At 33.1% G+C, this 22,886-nt stretch overlaps 2 protein-coding genes across 2 annotated transcripts; both read right to left on the minus strand.

Moving 5' to 3' along the window:
- Positions 1 to 1,664: 1,664 nt before the first annotated feature.
- Positions 1,665 to 2,875, minus strand: LOC117911335 (ethylene-responsive transcription factor ERF039-like). Its single transcript, XM_034825668.1, has one exon. The coding sequence runs from the start codon at positions 2,768 to 2,770 to the stop codon at positions 2,075 to 2,077; it is 696 nt and encodes a 231-aa protein (XP_034681559.1). The 5' UTR covers positions 2,771 to 2,875; the 3' UTR covers positions 1,665 to 2,074.
- A 10,009-nt stretch (positions 2,876 to 12,884) lies between these two features.
- Positions 12,885 to 14,075, minus strand: LOC117923256 (ethylene-responsive transcription factor ERF039-like). Its single transcript, XM_034841479.1, has one exon. The coding sequence runs from the start codon at positions 13,882 to 13,884 to the stop codon at positions 13,207 to 13,209; it is 678 nt and encodes a 225-aa protein (XP_034697370.1). The 5' UTR covers positions 13,885 to 14,075; the 3' UTR covers positions 12,885 to 13,206.
- Between the last annotated feature and the right edge of the window lie 8,811 nt (positions 14,076 to 22,886).

Genomic DNA, 22,886 nt, shown 5'->3' on the forward strand with positions numbered 1-22,886 from the left:
CATTAATTCTTTATTCATTTCATTTCCATTTTTGTGGATTCCCCATAGTGAATTGGTCATCCAAATGAAGTCGGGTATGAAAATAGAGCCACGGGGTGTCAACTACAGAGAAAATTGGGGGAAAGATGATGATATATTACTATTAATTGAATGAATGGCTTTATTTCCGGAATTCCTTGCACTTTGGTTTTTCCTGGTACCCAAATAAGAATATTGCTAGAGGGGCCTATAACCTATGCATCAAAAGCATACAAATCGACTAAAAAAAAAAAAAGAAAAAAAGGAGAAAAAAGCATTACATGCAAATTTTTTCTAGTCCACGTACAAAAAGCTAGACAGAGATGGGTCTCCTTGATATTTCCTCTTTCTATTCCCTTCATCCACCCCCCTTTTAAACCTTTATGCAAGCAATGAGAAAACCCAACCCATATCAATTTTATAAATTAACCAGCTTTAATTTTTGTCCCCCATTGTTTCTGATAATTGTACCTGCAAATTATCAAGCTTTAGGTCACGATCATGGTGTCGACGCGTTAAATTAACACCACCTTAAGTCTAATTCATCGGTATTGAATAATTGATCTACTTTAGTACTTGATGGTGCAACATAAGATGCTCCAAGTCGCACTCAAATGGTCGTTTTCTCTTAGCTCCATGTTACCTGTCCTCAAATTTGTTTACACTATTAGACAGTCCAGACAATATCTCACAAAAAGTCCTCTTGCACCACTCGTCGTGTATTAGAACATTCAAATCTTAACTTGCTGGCTGCCCCGGAGATGAGGTTGGATGGTAATGGCCTCAAATATATACATATATATAGCTATATATGTACATATGCATTTTGCTATATGTTTTAGCAATTTGTGGTCCATAAACCCTAGAATCCGTGCAATCATGCTACCATAGCTGCCTTTTTGCTGTAATCATGAGGATTTTTAGTTGGGTTTTGAAGGGTAATTGGAGAAGATTTTTTTTCTATTCATGGGCTTATGTGGTCATGAGCAATGGTAGGGGGTTGTGGATAGGATAGGATAGAGAAGTGGACGCTGAAAGGGACTGTGATGATGAGATCATGCATGATGTTGGAACTTAGAATATTCCTATGGGTTGCCACTGGTGTAATGGCTTGAAATTTTTCTTTTTCTTGTTAATTATTTTGTTGAATTTTTCAGGGGAAAGGAGTTTATGCCAAATTTAATATACATTTTGTTGAAACTTGTTACTCTTTTAAGATAAGAGCTTAGTTGAGAATTTGTCAGAGGAACCGGCCCATATGCTTATGCGTATGCATCCAATGAATTAACTGAGAGCTGATCAGTCCGAGTTCTATGATCGACTGTCTCCCGCATGCCTTGTCTCTACTGTTGTCTCTTTGTGAAGTAAATAGAGGGTAGTAAATATGTGCCTGAAGTACGATTGTTGAATAATTGGATTCTCCAGTTCTTTTTTCTCTACTTTCAATTCTTTATTCAATGGTGATGTTGGCAAAGATGTTCCACCCAGATGCTCTTTCTATGTAGTATTACCTTTGAAAAACACTAACACATTAAAATAAAGAAAAGAGAAAGAGAAAGAGGAAGGAGAGAGAAGAAAAGGGAGGAGGCCAGCTCTCATACTATACCTCATCACCAGATGCATGTTCCAAGAGGGAAAAAGATGAATTAAGAATAAAATCCAATGAAAGCTGAAAATTTTATTGCAGTCTCACTCATGTACATGGAGGCTAATTGTCATCTAATACTATGCGACTGTTCAAAGATGGAAAGGATGATGAGAAGGATGATCGATCAGACCTCTTCTGATGAAGCTGAAGGGCAGCAATGGAGGTTTATATATATATGTGGACGACCACGGACCGCCCCTTTTGTTGATTTGAACCCAAGCTCAGTTATATATGTATATATATATATATATATGCTCCATAATTGAATTGCTTCACTGATGATTTGAATGCCGTCGGAATTTGGAGCAAGCCAGCACCTTCTGGGATCATCACCAAATGTTTTGTTCTTTTGGAAGTCAAAAGAGAGTGGGCTAAATTAATTGTCGTCGATCGTCTTCTTCCTTGTTGCTACGCCCATGAGAAAGAATATTCCATGGTCTCAGTTCCAGCCAGCTGCGACCCTAGCCAGTAATGAGGCTCATGGAATTGACGACTGACGTCGAGGAACAGATCAGGGAGGTCGAAGAATGTGTCATCGTCATCTGTCAATGCTGAATTTGAAGAGTCCTGGGAGTCGTTTGATGTGACGGTAGCAGCCGGGGAATGGGAGCCAATTAGCTCCGCTTGATCACCTTCATGGCTTGTCGGATGATGGAATGCCGCCGCTTTGGCCGCCGCCGCTCTGATATCTTTAGGTGAGGCGGTGGCCGGGCGGGGGAGCTCCTGAGCCAGTTCAGGGAAATTGAGATAGGCGGAGTGGCCTTTAATAGTAAGCGCCGCTACATCGTGGGCTCGAGCCGCCATTTCTGCTGTGGGGAAAGTCCCGAGCCATATTCTAGACTTCTTTCTGGGCTCGCGAATTTCCGACACCCATTTCCCCCAATTCCGCATTCGTACTCCCCGATATGTGGGGCGCCTCCCATCTTTCACACTATTAGTACTGCCACTCTTACCCCTTTTCCTACTCTTGTCACCATTTTTTCCTTCTTTTCTCCCTGGGATGTCTGATGAAATCTTTACAGCCGAAGAAGAAGAGGAGGAGGAGGAGGAGGTGGTGGTGGTGGTGGTTTGAGCCTCAGCATCTACACTGAGTGGTTGTTCCATGGGAGGAGAGAGGAGAGGAAAGGAGAGGGGGAGGGGAAGACCCTAGAGGGAGTTGTTGGGGGAAAATGTGTGAGGGCAGTAGATCTTAAAATAGAGGTGGGTAAGCTTCTTATCATTGTTTTGGGAATAAAGGTTAACATTAAAGGAAATGGGACCTGCGGACAAAGGGGTCCTAAAATAGTTTGGCTATATTGCAAAACCAAAGCTCGTTTTCAAATAACGGGTAGTTTTGCAGTCCTTCGTGCCTTTCTCGGCCTCTCTCCATGTCTTATTATGCATCCACACATGAATGATTAAAGCATTTCTTCATTTGTCACGCGCCCCATTTGTCATCCCCTATTAATTTTGATGGGAAATTGGCGTGGTGGGGCTCGGCTCCAATACCTAGCTCATCCACAACGCCAAAACCATTGTTGCATACTTGCATTCCAAGCCATGGATTTCGTCTTCACACTCTAAAGTTGGCTCCAATTTCCCAGTGCCGTGATCACCATCTCACCATCTGACCTCTCTCCGACCCCCCACGTGGCCTCTGCCTCTATTCCTCATAATCGGCCTTTACTTCTTGTGGGCTCGCCTATAGCTGTTAGCTCTGCAACCATGTCAATTCTATCATTTCCTTTCCCTTCCAATATTACTCACCTTAATGATATCATTCAAATTTTTATAAATTCATAGTAATACAAAATAAATAAATAAATAAATAATGTTACAAAATTATAACACTTATCATCACAGAAGTTTAGCAAAAATTGCCGCATCCGAACCTATCTTAAAATTATGACTTGAAGACACGACTTCAATACATCATTATGAAGTTATGTTTTCAAATTAAGCATATTATTTTGAAGACGTGTCTCAAAGACATGATTTTCGTGTCTCATCTTGAAATTATGAATTAAAAGCATGACTTTAATTGTTTTTTTCCTTTTTAATGAATTTTTTATATAAATGTATTAATTTTTCTTAGGCTATATTTGGTTCTCATAAAATTTGAGGAAAAATGTAAGGGAAAGAAAATACAAAGGAAAAATAGAAGGAAAGAAAAAATGGATTAAAAGTTGATAAGTTATTTTTATTTTTTACTTCAAACTCATTTTATTTATTTTAACTCATTAATATAAAGATTAAATAATTTTAAAATATATAAGTTTTTAATTAATTTTAATTATATTTGATTTTCTTTTATATTTTTCATAGGATAACCAAACATGAAAAAATCATTTTCGTTTACATTTTTTTTCTTTCCTTACTATTTTTCGGGAACCAAACATAACCTTAATTTTTCTTTTTTGATTGAACTCATGTATTATTGTTATTATTGTTATTTTTTAATGTATTTTAACAAAGTTATCAATATTTTACATTTAAATCATTTATAATAAAACACACTAAAAATGATGTTTTCAGATCACAACTTTAATAAAATACATCAAAATCATATTCTTAAATCACGACTTTAATAAAATTCAACAAAATTCATGTGACATATCGATATTAATAACATGAAGTAAAATCTATATGGGCTTTTGCTATTGCAAAGTGTGATATATCATAAATATTTTTAAAAGCGACATATTTTAAAAAATATGTTTTTTTTGTTTTTTGTTTTTTAGAAAAAAAAACCCTTGATATCACATGGGATTTTAGACTTAGCCAAGTTGGAGTAGTGGAAAAGGACCTATCAAAGACCAATGAAAATGATATTGAGAATTCGTCCTTGAATTTCTATGCATGCCGGTGACAATTACTTATAGAGGATTAGTAATTCACTTCTGTTCCTACGCCTCCTACGTTGACGAGGGCATTTGATTGTTTCCCCATCAAGCTCCAGTCCCCAAACATTGGGGCCTCTCATGTCCAAATCCTCGTTAGAAACAGCCAATGACACATTCAAAAACCAATCAAATGGTAGATGGATCCCTTTAAATTCCTCAATTTCATTAATATCTAAACCTACCTTCGGCTCATCTCCATGTTCCCGGATCAAGATGGCATCATCTCTTTACTGTATCAATTATTTAAAGGAAACGTTTTCACAACAAGTTTTCTTTTCTTTTTTTTTATTTTTAACGAGAATCATTTGTTAAATGTTTTTATCCAAAACACTATAAGTTTTAGATTTTTAAAAGTATTTTCTCAATTTTATGAAATATCTATTTTTTTTAAATTAAAAATGTTTTCTAAAATCATGTGATAATACATACATTGAAATATTACATCAAATAATTTCTTCAAAGTAATTTGATAAAAATGACAATTTATTTAGATAATTACATGCTAGTTAGATATTTTTCTTCTTAGACATTCCATTTTATATAAATAGATATTTTGTAAGAAGCTGGATTTTTTTGGAGAGTTTAAGAGAAAAAAGTCAAGAAAAATCATAACACTTCTCCAATCAATCAACAGTTGTGATGATGTGAGTCAGAAAATAATTTTGGTATGTATAATTGAATTGTGGTTGTAAATAAATGTGACAGTGGCATATTACTTCCTATGGTGGTTGTAAGGCCACAGGGCTTTTCATAATACGATAAATATAGTTGAAGAATTGACCCAAAGTTCATTATTAATTTAATTGTCACGTGTTTAAAGAGAATTATATCTAAGTTTTAAATTTTCCATAGCCACACTCTTAGGATTTTTTATTATTTTTTTAATCCAATCCTTTTTTCCTTAACTGTGTTTGGTTTTCAAAAAAAATTGAAAAAACAAAAGTAAGAAAAAGAAAAGAAAATAAAATAAAATAAATTATTTTATATATTATTTCAAATTCATTTTACATATTTTTATTTTTATGTAAAAATTAAATAATTTAAAAATATATAAGTTTTTAACAAACATTAATTACATATTTGATTTTTATATTTTCATGATAAAATTAAACATAATAAATTTTTTTACTACTTTCTAAGAGTCTAATTTTCATTTTTCTACTCATTTAACACCACTTTAATCTTGCATAAACACTTTAAGTTACATTTGGTTCTTAGAAAAACTTTTTAGGGAAAGAGAGTAAAAAGAAAGGAAAAAAAAATTGATTCAAAATTAATAAATTATTTTTAGATATTATTTTAACCCCATTTAATTTTATTTCCTCTTTATATTAAATTATTTTAAAATACATAAATTTCTAACTAATTTTAATAATATTTGATTTTCTTTCATAATTTTTATAATAAAACCAAACATTAAAATAAATTAATTAATTAAAACAATTTTTTTAGTACCTTTTGAGAACAACACGCAATCTTAGATTTTTATTAGAAGAGTAGAATTGAAGTTGTAAAAACCAAATCGAAATATTCCTTACAATGACTATCGACTTCTACATGTTTAGTTGTCATTATGACATTAGTAATTTTCAAAAGCACAATTCTTTGGTAAAGATCAATTTCTTTAGTGGAGAGGCGCTAGGGGTTTGGCCATGACTCATTGGAACGAGACTAAGTCATCCAAATACATCCAAATCTTGAAAATTTTTCCTAAATCTATCTCATATTTATTTCAAATGAGATGACACAAGGTGGGGCAGATATCAAGAAAAACTTGTCTCATTACCATCATAACTATAAGATCATCATAACTAGAATAGTAGAATCAAAAGTCCAAGAACCAAATCCATGAATTCCTTGCCCTAAATTTCATTATCCATGTCTAGTTGCGTGTATCACCTTAGTAATTTTCAAAATTACAATTCTTTGGTGAAAGGCAATTTCTTTAGTGGAGAGCCATGAACCACGTGGATACACAGTTGACCATGCGGAGAGCCATGGGCCATTGCCATTATGAAATTAAACTCGTGGCCATTAAGTAACCACAATATGAGACCATCTGTAGAACCATGATAGGAATATCATTCGCTTATACCCCACTCCATCTTTTACTTTTTCCACATTGCCTAACTTTAATACATCAAAAATTTTCCTTGCTTGTATTCCCAATGTAAAGCAAGATTACTACTATTAGTGATGAAGTTGATGTCCACTGTAGCCTTACCTACCTAGTTTGTTAGGTAAGGATATGCTTTTCTAGTTTGTCTAGTTTTGGGACTACTATCCTCAGAATTTATTTGTCATGTTTTTATTTTATTAATAGTCATATTTAATCTTAGGAGTTATAATATGACTAAGACTTCATAATTATAGTCAATAGAGGTTGGATTTCTTACGTCATTACTCTAAGGTCATGTTTGGTTTACGAAAATAACGAACCAGAATAGATATATCGTTTCTTTTCTCCTTTATTTTTATATTTGAATAACTCAAATGATATAGGAATGGATTAAAAAATGATTTTAATTGAAATAAAATCTCACTTGGAAGTGAGATTTCAATTAATCTTTAATAGGAGGTATTTTGATTCCTTTGTATAAATTAATTTTAAAAACTTTTTTCAAAAAATAAAAAGCTAATTTTTTGAATAAGTTGTTTTTAAAACTATTTTTATTTTAATTTTATAAAAATGATAAATTCAATTTTTATAATATAAACTAAATTTAATTCCAAAAAATAATATTATAATTAAAAATACATATTTTTAACAAAATAAGGATCGTAATATTATAATAAAATCATAAATTATGTATTTATAAATATTATAAAAATATGGATGCTAACATCCTCATAAAAGTATAATTGATATCATAAATTATATTTTTTTATAAATATTATGAAAATATGGATAATAACATCCTGGTAAGAGCATAATTGATTTACTTTGTTAAAAATAAATAATGAAAATAATTTAAAATTAATCGTTGCTAGTACTATTTTATTTTTAATGGATTTTAAAACAAAGAAATATTAATTTTTTAAGATATACATGTTACAAAAAAATCTTTAAAAGCATTCTAGCCTACAACTCTTGTATTGTACATATTTATGTGCATTAGAAGTTGTACAAAAGATGTAAGTCATGAGTTTCTTAAAAGTAGATGATTTGTTCACAATTGATTCATGGACTTAAACAATTCATTAGAAGTTGTATTATACTACCTCCTAAAATGATGATTAATCTTGGTTATCGGGATAAGTTTCTCATAATGAGTCTATTAGTGTGTATGATTATACATTAGACAGGACCTATGATGAATTATGACTTCATCAAACTGCTATGTTGTATTGTCTTTCAACTTTAAGAGAATGTTAAGCTTATATCAAAGTTAGTAGTGACTTTAACTTGTGAGTGAGATCCTAAAATGATCATATATTCTTTATGGATCAAGTCACTATTGACAGAATTTAATAATAATAGGTATTTTCAATAAAGACGCTATGATATCTTATAGGATTGAGATAGTATGTCTCATTGGGTAATTCTAAAGATGTGTGTTTATGTAAATTATGATCATAACAGTTTATTAAGTAAAACTTGACATAAATTCTTTGTGGGTTAGGATATGTCAGTTGATCACACCATAAGAGAATTTAGAACTCAAGAATAGTAAAAGTAATATTGAGAGGTTGATAACTTTCACCTTGTTAAATTATGAACACTACTTTATGGAAAAACTATATACAATGGATAGCATGCATGTCATGAACTCGAACACTTAATGTGTCGTTGTTATTTACATAGGATATTAGAGTATAGTTGATTTTCTATAATGGGATATTGAGTCAACTTCAAAATCGGATTTTAAGGAAGTCATTTTTGTTTTTTGGGCCTAAATAGTTTTCACTCGATTTCATATAATTGAATGGACTCTTGGTTCACTTTTGTGCATAAAGACATTTTGGTAATTTTGCTCGTTGCATAAGGGTTGGTGAATGGTATCTTTGGATTGAGTTAATTGATTAATTAGATAACCTTATGAGTTAATTACTCAATTAAAACTCTTTTTAAACTCTAGACTAAGTGACCTAAGGTCATAGTGGGCTCAAGTCACTTAAGCCTAGTAGGAATCCTATAAATTAATACCCTTTAAGGCTTATAGTTTCAATTTTCTGCTTTCACACCACCCACCATTTAAGTGCCAAAGTTCGAGAGAGTCATTAGATAGAAAATAGTGAGTCTATGAGACTTCCAACAATTTCATATTTGTTCTTCACCAAAAGGAAAGGATTTGTGAACATTTAAATTGTCGATAAGGTTTTCTTATTCAAATATTTAGATCCGCTTTTGTTTTAAAAGATGTTTTTACTTTCATTGCTAGGATCTAGATGCCTCATGAAATAATAACATGCAGATAACTTGATTTTGGGATAGGGAACTGAGTAATATAGAATTCTCTACAATACATGAGTTAAGTTTTTCATTACATGCACATATATAATACTTAATTACGGGTAGAGTATTTTGAAATTTTTATTTATTATGTAATTAATTAATTATTTTTTTAATTCCAAATTATTCTTCAAAATTAAACGATTCATTAAAAAATTTAAAGTGTTACTTGTGTTTCACTTATTTAAAATCTATTTACCTAGTGTGAAAATTCATAATATATATATTGAGTTTCAAATTATTTTAAAAGAATTACTAAACTCATTAGCGAATCCAATGCATTATAATTTGTTTAAGTTGAAGTTTATTTATCTAGTGAAAGAATTTACAAAATTATGATTATAGAGAAAAATTAGCAAAGTCATTTAAAATAAATTTAAGGTTGTAGCTTTCTAGTGTTAATTTGATCAATTTGAAGCCACATGACTTTCTAATATTAATTGAATCAATTTTTGAGTTTCAAATTATTTTTAAAAATTAATAATTTATTTTTGTATTAAGTGTTACTTGATTTGGAATTTATGTGCTTAAAAAAAATTAAAAAGTTAAAATAAATCCATAGAAGAACATATAATTCAAAAGCAAATCTTATTTAATGTTTTTTTGGTATTAGCATTAAGTGGTGAAAAAAAATGAAAAAAAAAATATTGCATCCTACTTTTTTTTTTTGTTGTTTTTTTTTCCTTAGTGTTTTATTTTCTTTTTGTTTTTAAAAACTGATGAAAACAACTTCTACTTATATTTAAAAAACTTTTCTTTATATTGTTTTATTTTTAAAAATTGTTTGAGTTCAATAATAAATAAAAATCACATGCAAGTATGAATGTAACAACTCTCCCGACAATTTATACATTGATTCACATATAAAATGAATTAATACTCCTCAACCTAAATTCATAAGAACAATTAGCTCCTCAACATATTTCTAATTACTATTTGATATTATAATCAAATTGAATAGAAAATTATTTAAAATTTTTAAAGGATAATCAAACTCATTTTTGCTCATTTTTCACCCATCCAACATATATGTCTAAGCATGAAATTGAAATCAATAAATGAAAATAAAATTTAAAAAAAAAAAAAAGAAAGAGACAATAATACCAAATTTAATTTAACATGGAAAATCTCCAAAGGAATAAAATAAAAAACAACATGCCTACAAGCGATAAAAAAACATTAATTATGAAAAACAAAAGTTGAATACAAGGTTTTACCTAATTTAAGTCTATCAATCATTTTTGGACTACTTTACTACTTTTCCACTTTCAACTTTACACCTTCTTCTTTTGGAGCACACTTGAAGTTTACACCAAACTTCATCGATCTTTTCTTGAATCCTTACAAGAAGAAAATAGATTTTCACCTAAACCCAAACAAATGAAAAAGTGATAGATTAATGAATGATATGAAGCAACCCATTTTTGAAGAAAATTCAATATTTGAAAATCAAGATTAAGAAGGATTTTTTTCGAAAACAAACACTCCCAATTTGGATTGAAGAAAAAGAGAGTTCAAGAGAAGTGAAAATAGTTATTGGCATATGAACTAAATTGAAAACAATGGGTTAGATATGAAAGGAAACCTTTTATTCAATAGCTAAAAAAAAATCCAACAAAAGATGGTCTGATATTACTTAAATCTAGATTGATCCTAAAATAGGGCATAGAAACACTTAGTTAAAAAATTACTACCCTTACCTCTTCAACTCTTTTAAAAAACTAGTTCAAGAAAAATAGTAATTTGAAAAACTTAGTTGATTCAATTTCATCTATCTACAACCTCAACTATATACTTTGACCTCTAAGCAATTTTAACATCTTGATTTTCATTAAACAAATAGTCGGAGGAAGGATTCAAAAAGTTAGGAGACACTTAGGAATTTTTGTTCAAAATTACTAACCTAGCTAAACATTCACACTATTTTTAGAAAACAATAATCGAACAGTACTATAATTTTTTGTTTTTAAAAACAAAACATTGTTTTTAAATCACACGACCAAACAAGTTTTTATTATTTAGTAAAAAATACAAAAACTCTTAAAAGATGTTTTTTATTTTAACTGAAAAAATATTTTAAACCATACATAGTTTGAGAGTTTTTTAAAATGAATATATATATATATATTGTCCATGGATATTATCTTTTTTTCTTTTTCTTTTTCATTCTTATTTCCATTGTTACCTAACATTGAAATAAAGATAAATAATCATTTCAACCTTACATTCTTACGTTCATCGAAACATAAAAACTAATATCACCAAATTCATTCTAATTCAACAAGAGATAAGAATGAAAATAAAATATTCAAATAAAATATTCATTCCCATTCTCTACTACCAAACATAACCTCAATGCAAAGCAAGATTACTAATATTAAGGATGAAGTCGATGTTAATTGTAGCAATACTTAACTCTGTTGGGTAATAATTTGGTTTTTTATTTTTTGGTTTGGTTTGGAACAACTATTCACATAATTTATTATTATCATACCCTTATTTTATTAGTTATGTTTTGATCAAAAGAATAACGGGTTAAAGTTATTAGTCAAATTCAATTTTTAAGAGTTATAATATGATTAAGACTTCATTAATAAATTATAATATGACTAAGACTTCATTAACATATTCATAAGAGTTGGATTTCTCATGGATTATTACTCTTACATCATGTTTATTAGTGAGAATGAATATCTCATTCTTTTTTTATCATTTATTTTTTTATTTAAATAATTTAAATAATGATGGAAATGGAATAAAAAAATGATTTTTATAAAAATGAAATTTGACTCGTGAGCGAGATTCAACTAATATCCAACATAAAATATTTTGATTTCCTCAATGTAGAAAGTAATATAGAATATATTAAAACTATTATTTTAAGTATTTATTTTCTTTAGATTTGTATGACTTTTTATGATTAATTTTAATTTATTGAGTAAATAATATTTTTTTTTAGTCTTGTTATAAAAAAAATAAAAAATAAAAACTTCTTAAAAGATTTTTTTTAATAAAAAAATATTTTAAATAAGGGTATTATTAACAATTTATTAAAATTTTCATTCTTATTCTCATTGTTGTCCAACATTCAAATCAAAATAAATAATTATTTGAACAAAGAAAAGCAAATGGCTTATTATTAATGGAATTTATTGTTGGTTATTTGTAAAATTCTCGTTTGACAAAGGAATTACAAACACATCATAAGCTAAAATCATACTAAACGAATAACCAACCCACAATGAATAGGGAAGGTACAACAATACCATGAATGACCCAAAATCAAATCTTGGTGATAATATCAGCAAAAAAAGAAAAAAAAAAAAACATTCTCTTGTACTTCTAGACATGTGGATTGAAATCATTAAATTTCTTTTTATCTGCAAAGGGTGAGATTATCAATGAGAGGCAATTAATTTGGTTTTAGGACCCACCACTATCTGTGGTTGTGGTTGTGGCTGTGGACGGTGGTGCACCTACCTCATCATGGGATCAATCATTTGAACATTTGAGTCTTTGCTGACCTGTAATCCTGGCCTGTCTTTATAATCAGATTCTCATCACCATACAATTCAATTAACAAAGTCATTTTGCACATCTCTCATAACCATGGATTATAGGGCTCCTCAATGAACCCAAAAAGTACCCTACAGAAAATTAGTGACAAATCACAGATCATCATTTCTTTAATTTCTGTTTTTGTTTCATTCTTCATAGAGCTTCTATTATTTGTACTTAAGTTCTAATTCTTTGTACTTACCCATCATAACTTCTTAAATTTTTTCACATTGACCTTTTTTTTTTTAGCCAAGTTGAATTCATGACTTCTCTATTATTATTCAACAATTCATATTTGAAGTTGGATATTGTATCTATTCGACATCATACATAGCATTGTTCTTATTCTAATCAAATTGAAAAGACGGGTATTTAACTGTTATATATATGACAATGGTTACAGACAAAAATGCTGTGTTCATGCATGGTTGTGCATGATTCATGAGGAATGGGGACTCATATTATTGGACTCACATTGTCCTTTCTGTTTCTCGTTGTCCTGAAATAATATCAATACCTTGAATGACGCTTCTTCCAAAAGCTTTACTATTTGAACAAGAAATTTTATGAACATTCATATTTATAGATCATGTTCTGGAAAAACTGAAAGCATATTACCTGATGGGTAGGGTAATGCTGATTACTAGCTACCATAATAATGGCTCCTCGAGATAGAAATCGATATCCACGGACTCGACTTCGGGCAGCGGCCACATGATTGACTGACAAAATATGTCGGTCATTTGATGATCAGTAATGAGGTTGGGGAAGAGATCGGGCAGGTCGAAGAATGTGCCATCATCTGCAGTTGTGACTGTTGGTGAAGGTGGTGGCTCTTTGGTGTCATCACATGATGTATTGCTAGTACTAGATGGGGAATGGCAGCCTACCACCTCGGCTTGATCAGCTTCTTCACGTCTTCTTGGATGAGTAAACATGGCCGCTTTGGCAGCAGCAGCGCGGATGTCTTCCGGTGACTTGGTTTCAGGGCGGGGGAGCTGGTGTGCTAGCTCGGGGAAATTCAGATGTGCTGAGTGGCCTTTGATTGCAAGGGCAGCAACATCATGGGCTCTTGCTGCCATTTCAGGAGTGGCAAAACTTCCGAGCCATATCCTTGATTTCTTCCTGGGTTCACGAATTTCAGACACCCATTTGCCCCAGTTCCGCCTCCGTACGCCGCGATAAGTTGGATGCTTGAACCGATCATCATCGCTGCAGCCCTTAACCTTCTTCCTGTGATCATCTTCACTCTTGGCTTCTTGAGTAATTCCCTTAAAAGAAGAGGTGGTTCCAGCCTCAGATTGTATACTTGGTGTTTTTCCCATAGAATAAGGTGGTTTTGGAATACTATTATATGTTTTAGGTAGAGCATAAGCTCTAGGAGGTGGGTTTCTTATGTTTAAAAGTCCCTCACCTCCCACCCAAAGAAAAAAGTGAGGAGACAGAGAGAGAAAGAAAGAAAGAAATTGGCCACTACCATGCAATATTGCAAGTTTGCTTTATTGTTTTTGTTTTTCTATACAAGTGCATGATTGACATCACCTTGAAAGGGTCCATCTCAACCAAAAAAATTCCTCCAATGGTTGTCTTTTCAGGGTTCAATTTTGCCCTTATCTTTGAGAAGTTGGGGGGAGATGTCTTCTCACCTATTTCTTTACATGTACACTTGCTATAGAATCAATGCCTAAACAGTATCTCAAAACTCTTATATCAATTTGTTTAGGGTTTAATCAACTGGAGAATTGTGAGGCCTCTAGGCTACATGAATTCTAATCTTGATCAACCACTACTGGCTTTTTCATGGTTTAATAATTTTTTTAGGGTACATTTGGTATCAAGAATTTTCCATTTTTTTGACTCATTTTTGACCACTTCAAATATTTTGGCTCAGAGAAGACAAGATATGCCGTATGTTGGGGAGATATAGTGACATATGAAGATACTGCAATACTTTACAAGATCAATTATTCTAATTGAAAATATCTCTTCTACCACCAGCAACCTTTTCTTCTTCTTCTTCTTCCTTTTTCCTATGGCCTTTCGCATGACTGTATAGGTACCGGTCATTTGTAATTTAATAGTTCTACAAACTTCTATTGAGAAGAATGTTTGCACATTGCCGTACATAAAAGGAATGATAAAGAAAAAAAGTTCTTGGTCAGTATTAATTAAACTAAAAGCTCACATGCAACAAGGTCCCATGAGTTCTGTTTAATAATGTAGACACATTTTAAAGTCCCGAATGTAAAGGAAACAAATTTATATAAATTTCTTATTAAACTTCTAATTTTCTTAAAAGCTTAACCTTGTAGAATCTAGACTCAATATGCATATCATGGATACAGTCCCATACCCATACTCACATATGGAGAACAAATATAGACAAAGAACTATAAATTGAGATAAAGGAGAAGAGACAATAAATATGCAAATTGAGAAAAAGTGGTTTGAACCCATGACCTTCCCCCAAATCAAACCAAGCTCTGAGACCATGCTGAACAATTAATTTGTTTTAAACAATTTAAGTTTGTAGGATTTTAGCTCAATACACATATCATGTTTCTTAATAACAATCTTGTAAGACAAAAAAAAAAAAAATACGGTGTGCATTCATGAAAAGTGAATGTAATACCTCACATCGAATAGAAGAAAAAGTTTTTAACATATATAAACTTCTTATAACTATATAGACATATTTTAAAATTGTGAGAACTCTTATTAAAACGGATAGGATTACGTTTTTTTAAATTAAATAACAATCTAGCTCTTTCAATGCATCGGAGTTAAAAAGTGTAGATCATATTTAGAAGTTCTATCCAAATGTTAATTATATTATATATATTTGATCATTTAGTGGTGTTTATTTATGATTTCATGTGCCGCATAGGCTTTATTATGAAGGCTACCAAATTGATTGGCAAAGGTCGTAAGTTGTGTTGTGCCTGTCATTAATTCCTCATCTTTTTCTTCGGCATCTTTTGATTTGTTTTGGTTGAGGGTTCTGATTGGTGCAACACAAGAAAGAAGCTTTCACACATGCGGTTGGCCCATGAGCAGGACGATACCTTGTAACCCCCTGAAGCAGATCAACTTTATATTTGACATAAAAAATAAAAATAAAAAATAAAAAAGAAGATCATGACCTCAGTGTCGTCTAGAGGCCTCTCCTTTACAATCCCTCCAATAATATAATCTCTTCCTAAAGATCTTCCAACACCCACGATCAAAAGTACCATCACTTTAAAAAACTAATGCTTTCTTCTTTTACCATATTGAAACTAGACATCACTCTTTTACGTGTTAAGCGGTTCAGCATCGCTTTCTCCACCTTTGTTTTTTATTTTCAGTGTGTCGTATATTATAATAGTTGGCATCTATCTGAGAGCAGTTATATATGTATGAGCTTCTCTTTTGAATCAAAACAGTCCATTGAGACCAGTTATATATGTATGAGCTTCTCTTTTGAATCAGAACAGTTCATTGAGACCAGTTATATATGTATGAGCTTCTCTTTTGGATCAGAACAGTGATACGTTCACTGATTCTAACCATCCATTTGTAATAGTTTGTAGCCTTTGGAATGTAATTATTCCCATCAATCACTTTTTTCACTTCAAATAATTCATGTGGACAGTACTAAACCGGCCCGAAGAAAATCTTCCAGCTGGGAGAAGGATGTTGGGAAAAATATTGCTGCCACATCATTGTCTTAATCATGAAAAACAAAAAATTCACTAGTCTTAATCCACTGTTTCTTTTGCTGCAATGAAAAAGAGGTGGAAAAAGATGGAAAAGAAAAAGGCAAAAATTAAAATATATATATATATATATATATGAAACATGAAACACGAATCAAGATTATCCAAAAGCTTGTGTTGCATTGGAATTGACATTACAGCATAGAGTGCTGGAATCTTCCTGTTTTATCAGTGTGAAGCTTATAATGCATTTGCTCCATTTTGAAAGACACAGTGTGGGATAGGTGGAGATGAATTCAGTCAACATCCATCCAACAACTTTTCTTTTTTATTTTGACATTTTTTGCCGCTTTACATTTATCTTTATTGGAAAGAAGAACGGAAGAAAGAAAAAGATAAATTATCGTTTGTAAGAAGATTCCTCTACTGCATCATCAAACAATGTGAGACAGCTCACAAAGGATTCCTTCTGTTTCATGTTTATGTCTTGATTGATTACCAGTACTGCAGAACATGCCACCATTTTCATTAACCTGCAGAGAAATGCTTCCAAACATCTTTTACGTATAGTTGCTGAAGCATGGAACAAATTGTCAACTCAGTTTTTCTTTCAGACCTGATACTACCTGCCTTCCACCAGATTCAGCTACATTCTAGGAAGTAGGAAGCCAACATCTTAATTAGTAGTAGCAATTTCCATTCGTGTGGATATGGTCATATATTGAAAGCTTAAGATTGATGGAATAATTTCAATCCCACATAGACAAACGATATACTTTAAAAACCACCCCACTAAACCTCTTAGAGACTTTCCGGATGTAAAAATCATGAAAGAATTAGATACGCAGATTTAACTGACGATTGCTACTCCTTCAGACTTAATTACATCCTCGTATCTATACCTAACCTCATCTCTACAACACAACACAACTTTGCTCCTTAATGGACTCGAAACCTTGAGGAAAGGCAATCCTTTGCCATGAGCTTAATAAAGTTGAAAAGTTTTAAAAGTTTTGGGTTAAGAGAGAATAATGACTTAGAACTTAAAAGTATGAGTTCTTGATAAAACTATTTGAAAAGACATTTCTATTGGAAAAACTCTAGTGGATTTAGACTCAATTTAGAAAATACATTGTATTAAAAAAATAATTTTGAAACTTTTAATTTAAATTCATTTCCAAATCTCTTGAAAGATTTAGAAACATTTTCCTTTTTAAATCCTCAATTTTGAATTTTTTTTTCCAAATTAATTTTACTATATGAAAAGATTTTCATTCTTAATTTCCCAATTTAATTTTTTTGAAATTAATTTTATTCTTAATTTTGATATAACTCCGCTCTAAGCAGCCGTTTACATCACTATTTTCAATTAACTCAACAAAACTTACTTATTTTATCTTTGGTTAATTATGTAGCAACATTGAGTCTTCAAAAGAAAAAAAAATTACAATCACAAGAAAGCATGCAAATTTTAAATGAGAACAAATGATATAAAATTATTAACTTAATCTAAATAGGGTTTGAAACACTAACAAAAACAAATAAGAGATGTAAATTGCAATCAATTCTTCTACAAAACAAAATGTGAATTTTGGGCAAAAAGCTAAAGAGGCATTATTAATTTAATTAATTTCATTTAAGGCCAAATCAAAAGTTGGTAATTTATAATAATAATCTATGATAGTGATTACAATTTTTGGTAATTCCAATAAAAGTTAGATCTTTGATAAATTGATACATGAATTAATTTAGCACTTTCACAAAGCAAGAAATTCAATAAAGTCTCAAGCCTTCATTTCCACAAAAAATATTTTGTAGACACTAGCACACACATACTTGGTGTTATCGAGTTGGTTAAAAAATATAGGAAATTGAAACCACTTGATCATCAATGGACCATCACTCTAGTAGTGGAATCTTTGGAAGTTAATTTTTTATGGGTCAATTGATCGCCCATGGTCCACGATTGATTCTGTAAGTTCAAGTCTTCATTAAGGAACTATCTAGGATGATAAGGCGACTAAAGAGGATTAAACGAATAATGTGAAAAACCAACTATTGGTGCACAACATTTCTGGATGTGATAATCCGGTGACTATTTGGGCACCCAATCTTCTAGTGTCACCTCCTCTATTGGTGGGTGTTTTGGCTTTCTAGGAAAAGGACCTCATTTTTTTCTTGTTCTTCTTCCTTCTTTATAGACTTGAGTTAGACGTTGGAGGTTGTGTGGCATACACAATTAGCTTGGCTGGTTTGTGTCAAGTAGCGCGTGGTCGACCAACCTTAACACTTCCTGCTAATGTGACAAGATGAGGTTTTCCTTTGAGATCTATTCATCATACACGTCTTGTTGTTACCCTTGGTATCTATGTCACATGATCCATGTTAGCAGCCTAATAACTTCTTTCCAGCGATCAATTTTTTAGTTCTTCTAGGATCAATTGGGGTGGGCTCTCGAATCATTAGAGATTTAAATGGAGTCGGGATGACTTCTCAACCGGGAGACAATATTCGGCCAATACAACGTCTGGATACCCTTCTCAACAAAATTCAATACCCTAGGGAGGCAGCTTTTTTAGCGAAATTCGTTGCCCGACCCAGGCAAGTAGGTAAACCCACAGGTTGGTTGTCTTCTATGGTCGATACCTCCAGTGCCCCATTTCACAGCCAACTAGGTTTGGGACAACGTGCATTAGGAGCTACTTGGGCGCGAAACCTTCATGTTGCAGTCCATAGGAAGATGGAAGGTCATACATGTATCACTTTGAAGAGTGACAACGCTTGGGGATTTTCTCAAGACGGCACAACATGCACAACCGTCTTTTGATTTTTCTTTGGGAATTTTGTTTTGTTTGAGCACTTTGTCTAGATGGGCACTTAGCCTTGATGGACATCTCGTCTAGATGGGTGTTTCGCCTTGATGGGCATTTTGCTTAGATGGGTATTTTGCCTTTTTTGATCTCTCGTAGGACGAAACTCTATAGGTGGTGGGGTTGTGTTTCAAGTTGTATTTTCTAAGCACACACACATAGGGATAGGGCAATGTTGTCTTGCCCCTTAATTATGGATCACAGACATGCTTATTGTCATGCCATAGTTTTCTTCTCGGGACTTGAGTATGTTGGTAAGTATTGTTCTGCTTTTTTTTTTTTTTGCTGCGTTTGAGAGTAAGTTGAGTTTTTTCCCTACTCTTACATTTTCTCTCCATTTTTCTTTGTCTTTTTTCTGTTGGGCAGATGAAGTATGACATCAAGGATTTCAGTAGGTGTGAGGGCAAGCTTCACTACCACATTGCTGAAACCGACCAACTGAAGCTACTCGAGTGTTTTTTTGGCACCTAAGGCTTTTAGTCGGGTGTTTTATTGGCACCTAACGTTTTGGTCTGGTGCTTCTTGGAACCTAAGGCTTTAGTCTAGTGCTGTTTGGCACCTAAGGCTTTTTGGTCGGGTGTTTCTTTGGCACCTAAGACTTTGTTGGGTGCTAGGCCTGGTCAGGTGCTACTTGGGCACCTTAGGCTTTGTTGGGCGCTAGGCTTAGTCGGGTTCCATTTGGGCACCTAAGGCTTTATTGGGTTGTAGGCTTGGCCGAGTGCTACTTGGTCACCTTAGGCTTTATTAGGTTTTGGCCATGGTTGGGTGTTACTTAGGCACCTTAGGCTTTGTTGGGCTCTAGGCCCGGTTGGGTGCTACTTGGGTAGCCTACACTTCATTAGGTGTTAGGGTTGGTCGGGTGTCTACTTGGGCACCTTAGGCTTTGTTAGGCTCTAGGTCTGACTGGGTGCTACTTAGGCACCTTAGGCTTTGTTAGACTCTAGCCCTAGTCTGGTGCTATTTGGGCACCTTAGGCTTTGTTGGACTCTAAGCCTAGTTGGGTGCTACTTGGGCATCTTAGGTTTTGTTAGGCTTTGGCCCTAGCAAGGTGCTACTTGAGCAACTTAGGCTTTGTTGGGCCTTAGGCCTAGTCGGGTGCTACTTGGGCAGCTTAGGCTTTATTGGGCTCTAAACTTGGTCGGGTGCTAATTGGGCACTTTAGGCTTTGTTGGGTGTTAGGCTCGGTAAGGTGTCTACTTAGGCACCTTAGGCTTTGTTGGGCTCTAGGCCTAGTCGGGTGCTACTTGGACACCTTAGGCTTTGTTGGCGCTAGGTCTAGTTGGGTGCCTTCTTGGGCACCTTAGGCTTTGTTAGGCTCTAGGCTTGGTCGAATGATATTTAGGCATCTTAGGCTTTGTTGGGCTCTAGGCATGGTCATGCGTTACTTGGGCACCTTAGGCTTTATTGGGCTCTAGGCCTAGCTGGGTGTTATTTGGGCAATTTAGGCTTTGTTGGGCATTAGGATTGGTCAAGTGCCTACTTGGGCACCTTAAGCTTTGTTAGGCTCACGACCTAGTCAGGTGTTACTTGGACACCTTAGACTTTGTTGGGTTTTGGCCCTAACCAAGTGCTACTTGGGCACCTCAAGCTTTGTTGGGCTCTAGGCCTATCCGAGTGCTATTTAGGCACCTTTGGCTTTTTCTTTTCTTTTTTTTCCTTTTGCGATCATGCGATGCATCGCAGATCCGCTTCGTAAAACACAATAGTTGACGATCATGCCTCCTTGTTTGGGGATTTTGGCTTTCGAACAGATCGGGCTATTTGGTAAAGTCGAGTAATTCTTCGTTAGTGATCCCACCAACGCCTCTTTGTCCACTAATAGCAACTGGGCAACTACACCGAGTCGAGCCTTCAAGATCTAGTTCTTCTCCCTTCTGAGCCAGTCAGGGGTTCTTCTCAACTCATCCAACTACCTTTGATACTTTGTCAGTTGGGGTTCAGTCGTCCGTTGTGCCCGCTCATAAGTAATTGGTGCGACACTCTCACCATTAGTGTGGTTATCTGCCCATGTAGTCACCATGATTGGATTTTTGTTTCATTCTCACAAACGACACCAATTGTTGGTGCTCAATCTTTCTGAATGTGATGATCTAGTGACTATCTAGGTCGTCGGCCAATCTTCTAGTGTCACCTCCTCTGATGATCGGTGTCTTGGCTCTCTAGGGAAAGGATTCCATTTTTTTTCTTGTTCGTCTTCCTACTTTATAGGTTTGAGTTAGACGTTAGAGGTTGCATAGCGTACACAATTAGCTTGGTTGGTTTGTGTCAGGCGACGCATGGCTGACCAACCTTGATGTTTCCTACTGATGTGATAAGATGAGGTTTTTCTTTAAGATTTGTTCCTCATACACACCTTGTTGTTGCCCTCTGTACCCATGCCATGTGATCCGTGTTGGCTGCCCGATAGCTTCTTCCCAATGATCAATTTTTTAGTTCTTCTAGGATCAGCCAAGGTGGGCTCTCAGGTCGCTGTAGATTTAAATGGAGTCAGGATGACTTCTTGACCTGGAGACAATATTCAGCCAATACAACGTCCAAGTACCAATTCTCGGCAAAATTTGGCACCTTCGGGAGGCAGCTTTTGTAACGAAATCCGCCACCCGACCCAAGCAAGTAGTAGACCCACAAGTTGGTCGTCTTTTATGGTCGATACATCCACCAACTATATAGTTTTATAAAAATTTCGTAAATGTAAAAAATCAAGGGTTGATTAACTATATATAAATCCATTAAATTTCAAATGAATTATACATAAAATTACTTGATTTGGATAATCTCACTCTCTATGGTCTTATAGATGTTAGAACCTATATAATCCTTTACATCATCGATATTGCATCTCATACTCCTTAATAAATACATCACTTCAGAGTTGAAGCTAGTAGATCGAACACCCTTTTTTTTAACCTCTTATGATTAAAGAGTCATACACTCATAATATATAAGTAAATTGAGATTTCTATTCAAAACTGAATAATGGTGCAATATACCATGTATGTATATATATAAAAGATACCTAACCTTAAATCTAATAGTAAATTCATAAAATAACTCAAAATCTAATATATAAAAAAAAATCATAGAAATCATCATAGAAAAAAAATAAATAAAATAACCTCAACATTAGATTGAAAATGACATGAAATGTCTTAATCTCAAAATTCCAACAATAGGTAATGATCTCCAAGTAGTGTCAAATGTCTAGCAGATTGAGGATACAAAACTGACCTAAAGATGTGAAGCTTGTTAAGATAGAACCCTTAAAAGTATAATATGATATAATAAATGAATTTTTAGTTTTTATTATTCTTTTTTTTAATTACATTAATATTTATTTGAGCATTCAGGTTTGCACAACTTGCATTGTATAAGCTTTGGTGCATTAGGAGTTGTACAAAAGATCCAAGTCATGTGTTAATTACAAGTTAATAAGTTGTGTACAGTCAGTAACAATCCATCTAAAGTTGTAGTACACTATGTCTTAATTGGAATGATGACTATTTTGATCATTTAAATCGGTTTTCTATGGTGAGTGCATTAGTATGTGTGGTTACACATTGGACAGAACATACGATGAATCTTGATATTGACTATTGAGTAGTGATGATTTCACCAAATTACTATGTTGCATGAACTCTCATTCTTGAAAAAAAAAATTGAGTTAATATTAAGGTTTTCAGTAACTTTGACCTATGGTGAAATCCTAAGGTGATCATATATTCTATATGAATTAGGTCACTATTGATTGAGGCAAGTAGT

This window comes from Vitis riparia, chromosome 1, assembly GCF_004353265.1.
Source record: "Vitis riparia cultivar Riparia Gloire de Montpellier isolate 1030 chromosome 1, EGFV_Vit.rip_1.0, whole genome shotgun sequence".
Taxonomy (NCBI): Eukaryota; Viridiplantae; Streptophyta; class Magnoliopsida; order Vitales; family Vitaceae; genus Vitis; species Vitis riparia.

Bases quoted from the DNA above. Each gene is read 5' to 3' on its own strand.
- LOC117911335 (XM_034825668.1), bottom strand. From the start codon at position 2,770: ATGGAACAACCACTCAGTGTAGATGCTGAGGCTCAAACCACCACCACC.
- LOC117923256 (XM_034841479.1), bottom strand. From the start codon at position 13,884: ATGGGAAAAACACCAAGTATACAATCTGAGGCTGGAACCACCTCTTCT.